The following is a 13,678-nucleotide window of genomic DNA, read 5'->3' as shown; positions in this document are numbered from 1 at the left end:
ATGGATTTTTTCTTCCACATACCCTTTTCCTTTGTCTTGCTACGTTTTCTTTTCTTCCCAAACTCATTGCTTATGTCCTTGACCATATTGTGGACCTCATCTCCGGACAAATCTTTGGGAGCAAGCTGAAGTTCTCTCTTATCGTTAAAAATTTTCTTCTTTCTTCTAAATGCGTGACATAGCGGGAGCCACCTCCGGTGACCCATGTATACCATCTTTCGTGATTTCTTCAGCCACCGGCTTCGTGTATGTTCCTTGCAATCGGAGCATGCCTTCTTTCCTTTTATAGTTTGTCCGGAAAGATTACCGAGTGCAGGGTAGTCATTAATGGTGCAGAGCAATAGAACTCTTAGCTTGAAGTTCTCTTGACCATATGCATCCCAAGTTTCCACACCTTCTTTCCAAAGAATCTCCAGATCGTCGATAACAAGCTCCAGGAATACATCGATATCATTGCCGGATTGCCTCGGACCTTGGATTAACAAGCACAACATAATATATTTCCGTTTAAAGCATAACCATAGCGGGAGGTTATAGTTCGCAATAAGAACTGGCCAAGTGCTGTGAGTACTACTCATGTCACCGAAAGGATTCATGCCATCCGTACACAGACATATCCTCATGTTTCTAGGGTCGGCAGCAAAGTCTTTGTGTTTTCAATCGATATTCCTCCATTGAATCAAATCTGCTGGGTGTCTAAGCATACCGTCATTCCTTCTCTCCGTGGCGTGCCAACGTACTAACTTTGCTTCATTCGGGTTAGCAAAGATTCTCTTGAAACGATCAATGATAGGTAGATACCACACAACCTTTGCCGGACCACCCCTCTTTGACTTATTTCCTTCGTCAGCACTTTTCTTTCGCTTGTATCGAGAAGCCTTGCAGACAGGACAAGCATCCAAGTCCACATATTGCTTGTGGTACAATGTGCAGTCGTTGGGACAAGCGTGAATTCTACGGACCTCTAACCCCAGTGGACACAGAACCTGCTTTGCTTCGTATGTCGTCTCGGGCAATGTGTTCTCAACAGGAAGCATAGCCTTCAAAATTCCTAAAAGATCTGTGAAACTCTTGTCTGTCCATCCACTACTTGCCTTCAGCTTCATTAGGTCCAAAGTAACTGACAACTTAGTGTTTTTGCTTTGCATCCAGCGTACAGAGGCGTCTCGGAATCACTGACCAACCTGCTGAACTTCATTCCATCTCTCTCATTCTGGGTTGGGTCCTCAACGTCACGTAACATGTCTTGCAGCAGATCGTGATCCACATCAACCATTTCACCGCCCAATGGAGAAGGTATAAACATGTCATGCTCATCTTCATCTTCCTGATTATGCGCACTACTTCTGTCTGCTGCTGCTCCACTTCCTGATTCTTACTCTCCATGCTTCACCCAACATGTATAGCCCTCCATGAATCCTTGTTGTATCAGATGACCGTGTACGTCCTCTCCGCTATCAAACATATTCTCATTCTTGCAATTTGCACATGGACAACACATGTAATCACTGTTTCTTCTTATCCGATCCTCCTCCGCGGCGTTCATAAAATTTATTACGCCCTTTCTGTATTCCGTAGAATGACGTTTCAAATTTTTCGCATACATCCAACTTCGATCAATTGCTACAAAATAAAAAAACAAATTAGAGGCACATATTATAAGATCAGTATTGCAAAAGTAAGACGTGATGAAATTGCTCAATTAATGATTAATATTACTCACTTGATTGATCCATTTTGATCACTTTTGGGAATTTAATTACTGTTTTCCTTGGAAAAAGGACAAAAAATCGCCCCCTACAGCCTCCCACCAAAATAGTGAACAGTGGGATACAGTTACACTAGGTGGTGGGGGGTATTTATATTGTGCAACAAATATCTGTAACGGCCCTAAAACAATCAACCGTGACAGGCATACAAGTAATCTCTATTGGGCCTTAATAAAAGCCCGTCAAAAAAGAGTGTCATCTGTCCCTCATCTGTGACGGGCTTCTTTTAGGGCCCGATTGAGATATGGAACCCTCATCTCAATCGGGCCTCAACTATAGCCCGTCACAGATAAGTGTCATCCGTGACGGACTTTAGTTTTATGCCGATATACCATGGCTGTGCGACCATATCTCAATCGGCCGAAACTTCGGCCCGATTGAGATTACTTCCTTGTGACGGCCCGCAAATTCCAGTCTTGTTATGGGCCGTCACAGATGAAAGGATCTGTAATAGTGTTGGTTTCATATTTTAGGTGTTAAGTAGACAAACACCAATAGTTTAGGGGGTAACGTAGATTTTTTTCCAATAAGAAATGCTAGTACCGCCCCCGTGATGCTGGATTGTTGCAGCCGTCCTTCCCTGCATTCATCCAAGTAACTCAAGAGTAAAGAACAATCCAGGTGTTAACTTCCCCAAAGCTAGCTTTCCTAATCCATTTCATTACAGAAATGAGGAAGAAGAACTGCGATTTCCAGAACATGAAAAAATAGCATAAAAACACTAGTGCTAGCGTGAGGTGAGCGTTGAGCTCGATTAACAAGGTCTTGATTAGCAGTAGCTCAATCAAACCGGGCAGACGAACCCAAGTGGCGCGCACACACGGACTGAGAGCACAGGAACCTAAAAGCTAGTCTCACACAAATATATCGGTGCCAGCCTTTTCCCGGACCTGTTGGCGCGGGTTTTACTTTTTTTTTCTAGTTACGATCTTCCAGGGTTGTAATCTTGTAATTTTTTTTCTCTATCAATAAAACTTCGCACCATATCGTGCGAGTCGTTAAAAAAAAAAGATCCACGGCGAGAAGAAGAAAACACTGCAGGAAAGGTGAGGAGGAGGAGGAAGAAGGGGGTGGTGTGGGAAGCGCCGGTTGGGCTCACCGGCCGGAGGTGGCGTTTGCCGTCGCCCTGCCGATCTGCCATTCCCCATTCCAAGGGAGAGGGGATGGCGTGGTTGGGGTAGCCAGCAGCCCGTCTAAACTCTTGAAACCAAAAACTGCAGGCACAAGTGTTGTGAGCTTCTTTCGTTTACTCAGGCGGTATGAGTTCATTTGAGGTCTCTATTAATATCAAAATTTGGTAAGATTCTCTAGTAGATTCGGTTTTTTTTGGCAATGCTAAAAAAGCTAGTATTGTTTTCTGATAATTGAAAAGCTACTCCGAAAGTACTATTGATCTAGGTGTATTCAATTAGTTTGATTAGGCCATCTCTAATTGGAAATGTCTATATATATTGCTCTATCTATCTTCATTTATATATGTCCCATGAAACCTTTGAAGTTTGATGTTTAGGACGGTCAAACTTTTAGACTTTTAAAGGTAGTATTGTTTTCTGATATTAGAAAGGCAGCAGCCAGTTCAACTCCATTCTGTATTAATGAATTTGGAGAATACTGACATTAGGAACACAACTAAAAATGCATCATATATCAGGAACTTTATCAAGAAGAGAACAAGAGATTTGCCTAGCTAGATCTTGCCAAAGCCTGACTCCAGATCAAAATTCCAAACTATCAATTTCAATCTCTCTGAATGTGGATTACAAAATGGTCTGTATGCACTCTCCAATCCTTGAATCCACATCTACAGCAATGAGGTTAACAAAAAGAAAAGGAAGGCAAAAACAAGAAGAACCAAAATATGGAACAGACTGAATCCTGAGATAATTAACTAGAGTGTTCGTTGGAAATTCACTCGTTGCCAAATTTTATATTTTTATGCTGGTAAAAATGGCAAAGTTATCCTTCTTCCTTTATCATTTCCTGATAGTACATGTTAGCAAAGGTCAAGCAACCCTGACACAAAACCAGAAGGACACCTGACCACAGTTACAGAGTTACTGCAACACGGGAACAAAACAAAACTTTAGCTGCTTAGACTTTTAAAGAAGCCAATTCATCGAAAATTCATCGCAGTAGACAGTAGTCCAGCCTGATTCCTCCAAGGCTCCAACCATGCATGCTTGGCACTGAACTTCATCTGCTACCTGTACGTAGCTTGTCCCAACTGCAGCATGCTTTGCTCTTGCATGCTTGACACCGTGAAGCGCTTCTTCATTGCGGATGCTGCGAAGTTTTATCCACTTATCTCGGAAATCCATTGAATAGGAAACAAGAAGCAATCACCAGGATAGCGTAAAGCGTGTACACCATCCATGCTCTCCAATTATACGGAGGCACAGCATTGTTATGTAAACCATCCACTGTAAGGCGCTCAATGCATCGTCGGCTTCTCTGGAAACTACCGGTACTTTTGTTGTAGGAGAAGTAGAGGGAACCATCAACCAGTTTCGCATAAACATGTTCAGCAGTAGCTTGAATGATAGACCCGTACTGAGCAATAGGCGAGGAGCATCTGTCGAGTAGCTCCTCGGTGCCAATGATATCCAATCTCCTGAGTACGAACGATTTCTGCTGCAGCCACTGTGGTAGCTGGGCCGACTGTTCTTTGATGTGCACAGAGCACAGCAAAGGAACACCATCCACAGTTGCAAGAACTGGGCAGTCAGAAATTGTGAGATCCTCAAGCCTGCGGATGTTGAGGACTGTTTGTAGCCTGCCACTATTGTGAACCTCTAGTTCCTTGAGTGAAGGCAGGCTAGCAATTTCTTGAAGAGTATCAATATTTTTTATCTTCATGCTTGTCAATTTGCCGCAGCTCTGGAGCCATGAAGGAATTGAATTCAGCTGTGAGCATCCATCAAGGTGGAAAACACGAAGCAAAGGCAAGTCATCCTCCTGAAGAACCGACCATGGTGCCAGGCTTTCCATCTTGCCTAGAACCAGTTGCTCCAGCCGTGGAAATGCCACGCCGTTTCTTGGTTCACCTCGAAGTTGTCTGTTATTGGCATCAGGTAAGAGATTGGAAGCTGTTATTTTCAGGAACTTGAGATTCATCATCTGACCTAGGGGTGGTAGATCCAAACTAGGTAAGCAGTCATCAAGGTCAAGGGTTAGCCGCTGCAGCACTGTCAGATGGGAATTTGAAAACCAAGATGGAAACTGATCGCCATAATAGTTAGCTATCTTAAGAGAAACGAGGCATTGAGCAGGCTTAAGTGCCTCAAAGACAGCTTTTATATGCTCTGCATCACGGTCTCTGTTTTGAGGATCAGCAGAGCTGCAACATAACTCGAGCTCTTTGAGATTGGGCTTTCCATGCAGATTCGATTGGCCCAGGTCATCTCTGCTCAATGAAGCTCTCTCTAGCTTTACCATCTGGAGGCTCCTCAGATTACCCAGGGGTCTTACCTCCTCAAATTTCCAACCATCCCCATTATTGTTTTGCTGTACTGAGGTGGTTGGGACAAAACCTTGCAAGCAGTTGAGTTCTGTAAGTTCGAGAAGGTTGAATTGGATGACATTTAGCATTGGAGTTCCTGAGATATCAAGGCTTCTCAGTTTTTTCAAGTGGCCAACACATCTTGGTAGAGACTTTAGAAGTGGGCAATTTTTAAGGATTAAAAATTGTAGCATTGTCAAACTCCCAATGCTAGCAGGAAGTGAGCTTATCCTAGTATTAGAAAGGTTTAGATACCTGAGTTGCTTGAGTTTGTGTAGTTTTTTGAGATAGGTGCTAATATTATCAACTTGTGTATGTCTAAGGTCCAGAACTCTTAGGCTTGTTAACTTACTGAAGATAAATTCCAAGGATTTTCCATTAATCTGTGGACTCCCAAACAAAAAGAGTGACCTTAAGCTTGTAGCGTCATCTGGGATGTCTTCTACTCTACCTCCATTTGTGACACACAGGCGCCATGGTTTGAAATTTCTGCCGATATTACGAGGATTGCTCACGTAGTTCTCATCTTGTGACCGATAAATTGCAAATGATCTGAAGAGGTTTAGCATCTTAGCCCCCGTCACACCATGAGCTTCGTCCTCTGGCAGAAGAAGGCATCTGTCTATCAGTTCCTGGTAACATCTTTCAGCTTCCTCTTCTTGTACTTGTAGTAGTACTTCAGAAAAGAACCCCTCTGCAATCCACTGCTGCATGATGCATTGCTTTTCTATCACATAACCCTCTGGGTACAGTGAGCAGTAAAGGAAACAACGCTTGAGGAGATAAGATAACTTCATGTAGCTTGCATCGATGCTGTTCCGTATCTCTGGGTAAGTGGCAACAAAATCCTCCAAGTACACACTCTCCCATTCATCTTCTAGGGTCTTTCCCCTGAGGTGATACCCGATTGTCCTTACTGCAACCGGAAGGCCACTGCATTTTTGCACGATTCTTCTCCCAACATCTTGAATGTTGCCTGTAGCCTCTGTTTCTCTAAGGTTAGCCGTTGTGCGAAGCAGCAACCAACCATCGTCCTCGCTGAGCCTTCTTATACGGTGACAACGGGCTATCCCCATGGTTCTCGCAACACACTCATGTCGTGTAGTCACAAGCAGCACTGTGTCTCCACCGTGACAGAAATCCTGCCCCAAGAACTGGTTCCAGCCATTCTCTTCCCACACATTATCGATCACTAGCAACAGCCTTCTGTATCTGTCATTTATTAAATATTCACGCAACACCACTCTTTGCACTGCAGTTTCTCCTGTTCCCAAGAAACTCTCCCCCCGCCATATCCCCAGGTTCCTTGAGTCGTTCGAGACGTGCACCCATAACCTGGTTCTAAAATTATTCCTTGTATCATGGTATATCTTTTGAGCGAGTGTGGTCTTGCCAACTCCAACAGCACCAACTATAGCAAAAAGGCATTGACCGGCTTGGTTACCTCGCAGTAGCCTGAAGAGATTATCGCACTCGTTTGCGATATTTCTGCCAATAGTAATGAACTCATCATGTTGAGGAGTAGTAATATTGCTTTGTCGATCTTCTCTAAACAGTTCCTGGAGCAGTGTTGGTGTAATTCTCTCCAATTTCTTGTTTAGTTCTTGGATATCATTTGCCACCTTGTATCTGACACCAACTTCTCTGCAGCATCTACATACAGATGAAGCATTTCGTTCCTGCACAGAAATATTGTTCAGTTTTGTCTTAGTACATGGCTACATGTCAAAACTGTATACACATGCTTATATAATGCAACTCAACATACTACAGTACATGAAGAGTAGTTTAGCAAAAATACACATACTTCGACAAAACTATTTCAACACGAAAACCACCTATCGCAAAACTTCAAGTTTAGTACTGATTTCAGCAAAGCCAATAAACTTTGTAGAAAAATTGAGGACAGCACCCAACTATGTGACAAATAAGTGATTTTTTACTGGATGACATCTTGACACACCAAATCGAAGAGTGAGGTTGGGTGGGACAACCAAGGGTTTATGCCTTCTCTGTTGTTCTTTTCCTGGCTTGTGGACTTACATCACGTGGAAATATTAGTGTCTTCGGTGTTTTTCTACCTTCATCTGCACTCAACAGTGAGGCTAATATGGAGGGTAGACAGCAATGGCATATAAAGGTGTTTTGGGTACTTGTCTTCATTCCTTCTACTTAGGGAATATTCCCGTTATGTTGATGACAGTATTGTCCCAAAAATCGTAGTACTTAGATTCAGGATGGTTCATTAAGGGCAAATCAGGGGCAGAGCTAGGGTATTGAAGAGGGGGGGGGGGGTGCCCAGAAACCCGGTTAAGAAAATTTCGTAGCTAGAACTCGCCTATTTTCACCATGTATACACTACTCTCGATACAAATTTAGGTACCCGCATTAGCTTAAACTCAATATAAAGTAGAGTACATTAAGCAAATGGCACCCCCCTCCATTTCGTTCTAGCTCCGCCCCGCACAAATTAACCATGAATAGTGATAATTACCATGTTTAGGGTTAATTACCGAATAATAATGTGGGTTTTACACAAATAAGTAATGAATAACAATAGTTAGTGTTAACAAGGATGATTAGATCATGATTATATAATTTTAATATAATTTAAATGTGCATAATTTAGTCAATGTAGTTTTGAATTGGAACCATTTTAGTTGATGCAAATCATAGAGATGAATGTTACTAATGACGCCATACAATCAACCTGAGCCAAAAGCAGCCATCAATATGTCCATTTAATTTATAGCAATTTGTCACCTGAACTGTTGATTTTGCTAACTACATCACTAACCGTCCTTCAAATATTTTCTTTGAAGTGGTTGAAACAATATCTTTGTTGAGTCACACTTTATCATTGCATGATATTTCTTAACTGCCGTCTAAATCCATCATCATTTAAGTGGTACATAATAACTGTCAATAGCACCTAGTAGGGTCTAGATCCTGATGGCCATATTTACACACATGCCGATGGGCTTTAGTAGGAAAGAAAAGAACAGAACAAATGACACGGCTATGTAGTTTGGCACATATTAAGCTTATACATTTTTCCATGGTCTACTATTTTACATATTGCACAATTTGACTGTAAATGGCAGTTTGTCAATACGTGAACTTGCTGGGGAAATAGTAAAAAAAATTATATAGATATGATGGTTAATTTACTCTTAAAATTTTATCTACTTATCTCTTTGGTTATTGATGACATGGATATTTGAAGTTTTCATGCATGCATTGCATAAATATTCCACACTGATGAATTTCGTGGAATACTTGGGAACATATTTGCGTTTGTACTGTGTTTCTCAAAAAAAAAAAAATTATTGGCTAGAGAAAAAAGGCGAACAGATTTATTGGCTCCAGTTGGTTTTATGGAATTGGACTAGAATAATTGAAATGAGCCTCCAATTCAAATCCAAACTGAATTAAATCAGCTCTTAGTTCCAATTTTAGTTTGTGGTTGCCACAGAAATCGGGGACGGAAATGGAGGCCGCATTTCGATTCAATCTCTGTTGGGATGCAACTGTTGCAAATGAATTGGTGTGGGCAAAGAAACGAACCAGAAGCAGGCCCCCAGTAGATCCGGCAGCGCCGGCGGCGGTCGTAGTGGGATGCTCCGGCTGCAACGGCGGTCGGCATGAGCTCCGGTGGAGGCGGTGGCCTCGAGAGGTAGCCTAGCCGGCGCGGAGAGGATGGAGATGCCAGGATCTGAAAGGAGGAAGACGAGAACGTGGTCCGGGAGGAAGAAGACGAGGTGAGGGGGGTCACCGTCGCCGCCCATCAGCGCGCGGTCGCCCACTCGCCGGTGAGGTCTCCGGCGAGGTCGTCGATGAGGTCACCTGTTATGGAGAATATTCTCTCTTCTTCTACGAAAGATGGGGGCGAAATGTTCTCTTTTTTTTTAAAAGTAAAAAATTTCCCTTTGTGTCACGTTTTGGGGTGTTTAGATCCGAGCATGTCACGTCGAGTATATTATAGAGGGTGCTGTAAAGGGTGTTCGGATACTAATAAAAAACTAATTACATAAACCGTCAATAAGCAACGAAACAAATTTATTAAGCCTAATTAATCTATCATTAGCAAATATTTACCGTAGCATCACATTATCAAATTATGGAGCAATTAGGCTTGAAAGATTCGTCTCGCAAATTAGTCGCAATCTATGTAATTAGTTATTTTTTAGCCTATATTTAAAACTTTATACAGGTGTTCAAAAGTTCGATGTGGCAGGGTGTAAAATTTTTGGTGGGAACTAAAAATGGCCTTTTAAAAATGGTTACTTTGGAATTTAGATCACCCCTTAACTAATGGTGGTTTTCATTTTAGACTAGATAATCTTACATTTGTTTCAATTTAGACTACCGAGTCAAGTATGTCCACTCCTACTCGTCAATTAACTATCACAACTATATGCAAGATAATTTATTTGACATATGATAAATTAGATGTAGATAGATAAATGAGTTAAGAGTAGTTTTAAGTGTCACAAAGGTAAAAATGCTTGGCACAAAATAAAAACGTTGGTTAAAGGGTGATTCAAAATAAAACATCAGTAACAAAAGATGATCCAAAATGAAATTAACTCTATTTTTTATGCAAATGCTACTAACTTGGACACCGTTCTAGCTATTTCAGACGGGATCCCCACCCCCCACCCCCCCTCCCACGCACATACCTTTCTATCACTTCGCTCTCATCCTTCCCCCATCTCCTCCATCAAACTGCTTCCTCCCACCTTCTTCAGATCTCAATGCATAAAGAGGCGGACCACGTGTCGACTGGCAAAGTCAAACCTTGCTCGACTTTGGTGGTGGCAACGGTAGAACTAGACCTCACGCAGTCTATATATTTTTGTGCACCGCGTGACTGTGTGAGGGCACCTAAAGCCGCAGCTCGCGTCTCTTGGAGGTCGGTGAGCTTTGGGGCGCTCATGATGGCAGAGACCATCAGGATTTCAGCATTGGTTGTCCATGATGCGTGAGATCTGGTGGTCTTTCTCTTGGCTGGAAGTACAAATTTTGTCCTCCCCTTCTCTCTCTTCATCTTTGCCACCGGCGACCGGATGCACAAGATTTGGTTCTCTTCCTCCCCACCGGCAACATGTATGTACATCTAGCTTTCCTCCTTGCCACTAGTATCAGACAAGAATAAGTCGATTCCTATGGGTATCAGTCTGATACTTAGCAAGTATCGCACATACCTCACAAGTATCACACCTAATACCTTATAGGTATCATCTAATACTGATCCGTATCAGAACTTGATATTTAACTGGTATCATCCCGTCCGGATGGTATCCTGTAGCATAACAACCCTCATCATATATTTTTTTACCTTTCTTTCCACCAGTATTCTTCCTCCTCCTTCCTCTCCTCTATCTCTCCCCTCTTTCTCACCAGTGACAATGAGGTGGAAAGGGTTCTTCACAAATCCACTTTTAATTGGGTTTAAGGGTGGGAAAATTGTATATGTACCATCACAAAAGAGTGGATTCGGTTGAATCCATCATTGTATATGTAGTTAAATGGGTTTAGGTAAAATACTATGGTCAATCTAGGGGCTTGGGTACAATGCCATTTTCATCATTGGGTGAATAGTTTAAATGCTCTCTAAAGTTATGCTCCGGGGTCAATTCAAGTTTCAAGTATGTTGTTCTCTTCGCATAATATATCAACCCAAGAGAGTAAGGCCTTATTTAGTTGGGGAAAATTTTTGGGTTTGGTTGTCACATCGGATATACGGATACATATTTGAAGTATTAAACGTAGTCTAATAACAAAACAAATTACATATTCCTCCAAAAAAATACGAGACGAATTTATTAAGCCTAATTAATCTGTCATTAGCATATATTTACTGTAGCACCACATTGTCAAATCATGGCGCAATTAGACTTAAAAGATTCGTCTTGCAATTTACACGTAATCTGTGTAATTGTTTTTTTTCTATATTTAATACTCCATGCATGTTTCAAGTATTTAATGTGATAGCGTGAAATTTTTTGTTTTGAGAACTAAACAGGGCATAAGAGAAGAGGAGTGCATGGGAAGGATGATATGTTTCTGACCTGCAGTCGTGGTTCTTGCATTCCCCCAAGTTCAATACTGAAGAGATCGATGATGTTTTCTGCCTCATAGGCATATTCTCTCAGCAGCTTGAGCCTGTAGTTTGTTGCTTCAGAGTGTGCAACAATCTGGTCTGCGCCTCTTATTTGAGCACAGATATCGTCAAATGTTACGGTGAGGTTCTTGATCTCCTTTTTGACACACACCAATTTAGCTATCTCATTAACGGCTGAAGTTTTCAGTGACGTGATAACCTCTTTGGTGATCCCTGATACAATTGCTGCCTCCATAATATCCCACTAAGATATATTCAAAGATATCCTTCTCTTCGTTCTGCAGATGGCGATTTTATGAAACTTTTAGAAAGGAAGTGCTCAGGAATATGGGCAAACTGTTTTGGCAAAATTACACCAGTACACTCTAAATTTGTGCGGCATTTGCTCCCATGTTGTTCAACACTATTTTTTAATTTTATAATGGCATCTCTTTTGTTCTACTTATACGAATTGTGTCTTAAGCTACAATACAACACAAGCTAAGTTATAAAATATTTTTTTAATTTTTCATAGCAATTTGCACGAATTAATGTATCTCAAAGGTTAAATCAAATCTTTGCTCATGTACCTAATTGGTGATAAGACACTGTGAGTGTCTGAGACCCTAAGCCATGGCCCATGGAGTGTGTGTTAAGAATTTGCTCATGTAACAGTACTCGTTTCTGCTAACTAGTAATCTCGTGCTCTGTTCTAGCTAGCAGATAACTATATCTAGACATAAAGGAGCTGTAAATTCGTTTCTTTCAAGGCAATCGAAACAACACACTCTTGCAGCATTCAAAGAACAGCAAGAATGGGGATTACTAGTTAGTTACCTTGTGAATAACTCTGACAGAAATGTTCTTCTCACTGAACAAGAAACTTTGGCTTCTTCATTAACTTCAAAATTTGAAGCAATATCCCATGGCTTCAACCTTAGCTTCAGTTTCAGCTCGCAAGGAATTGAAGTGTGGCACATCTTAGAAGTATTGACGCTCTTATTAGGCCTGTGTTCATCTTCGTCTCAAGTCAACTACTGCCAGGTCAACTGATCAGCACATCGCTCTCATGCGATGATTCCTTCGTGTTATGTGAAATTTGTAATCTTGTGAAAGACTCTAGCAAGACAGATGTACGAGTCAGTGATTAATGGCAGATAGGTTACCTTTGAACCACCTACCATGCACCCCCCGTGACACTGAAATTAACTCTACCGTCGTCCACATCTACAATACTTTTAAGTGTCCAATGCAAGAAAAATAAGAACATGCACATGTCACATGTGCTCGCCGAATATCACATTTGAGTGACCATGTTTGATTATCCTTATTAGATGTCATTATGGTTAAGAGCCATCCAACATTCGGTATCTCGAGATACCATATTTTACACATGAAATTTTGATATCTCGAGGTACCAAAATTTTGTGGTATCTCGAGATACAAAATGCTGGATGGTAAGATTACTCTATGCGCTGGTGGAGAAAGCGTTTGTAGTCCCGGTTCGTAACCCCCCTTAGTCCCGGTTTTCAAACCGGGACTACCAATCCGGGACTAAAGATGGCTCAGCCACGTGGCCGGCTGAGCCATCTTTAATCCCGGTTGGTAAGGATCGAGCTGACCTTTTTTTTTTTGCATGGACCTGTTGCTGCATGGTTTATATATATATATATATATATATATATATATATATATATATATATATATATAAACCATGCATATATATGTTTCAATACATATATATGCATATATATATATATATATTATATTTATATATGTATTTATACATATATATGTTATGCAAATGCATATGTGTGTGTATATATATATATGTATGTATGAAAGCACTTAACATTTTATGTGCATATATATATATACATTAAAGAAAATGTGTACATGCATATAGAAAAATAGACATGTATTAATTACAATCCATTATGATGTCCTAGCTAGCTACAATTTTGGCGTAGTAGTAGTCGTTATCTCAGAAGCTAAGGACCTATGAATTGTATTTCCGTCGTAGTAGAATTCACCCTTGAGATCAAGGATTTGTTCGTTGATGAATCCCATGAGTTGTTCTTGAACCGCCGCGATAAATTCCTTGTGTGTGATCAAGTTATCCCTCATGGGAATAAACTATATGAATATATGAAATTAATTAGTAATTAAACAACAAATCGATACGTACGCAATGAAATTTTGAATTTATTTGTACGTACATCGAGCTCTCTTGTAGTGATGATTTGGTCTGCAAGGCAGTGGCAATACTCGCACACGTAGTAGCCGCACAAGTTAGTTCCCTGC

At 41.1% G+C, this 13,678-nt stretch overlaps 1 protein-coding gene across 1 annotated transcript; it reads right to left on the bottom strand.

The window, feature by feature from the left end:
• Window positions 1–3,277: 3,277 nt before the first annotated feature.
• LOC127785144 (disease resistance RPP13-like protein 4) lies at window positions 3,278–12,366 on the bottom strand. The gene is made up of 3 exons (XM_052312568.1): window positions 12,212–12,366; window positions 11,343–11,673; window positions 3,278–6,947 (listed from the first exon to the last, which is right to left on the bottom strand). Exons 2-3 carry the CDS (start codon window positions 11,628–11,630, stop codon window positions 4,071–4,073), a joined length of 3,165 nt encoding a protein of 1,054 aa, XP_052168528.1. The 5' UTR covers window positions 11,631–11,673; window positions 12,212–12,366; the 3' UTR covers window positions 3,278–4,070.
• Window positions 12,367–13,678: the final 1,312 nt, after the last annotated feature.

Source organism: Oryza glaberrima, chromosome 9 (assembly GCF_000147395.1).
Source record: "Oryza glaberrima chromosome 9, OglaRS2, whole genome shotgun sequence".
Taxonomy (NCBI): Eukaryota; Viridiplantae; Streptophyta; class Magnoliopsida; order Poales; family Poaceae; genus Oryza; species Oryza glaberrima.
The sequence above is the reverse complement of the archived record's forward strand: the minus strand, read 5'-3'. Positions and strand labels throughout refer to the sequence as shown.

What these genes read in the sequence shown, in the direction of transcription:
- LOC127785144 (XM_052312568.1), bottom strand. Translation starts at nt 11,630, where the DNA reads ATGGAGGCAGCAATTGTATCAGGGATCACCAAAGAGGTTATCACGTCA. An exon ending in TGCAAGAACCACGACTGCAG is followed by an intron (nt 6,948 to 11,342) that starts GTCAGAAACATA and finishes ATTTCTGTGCAG; the next exon opens with GAACGAAATGCTTCATCTGT.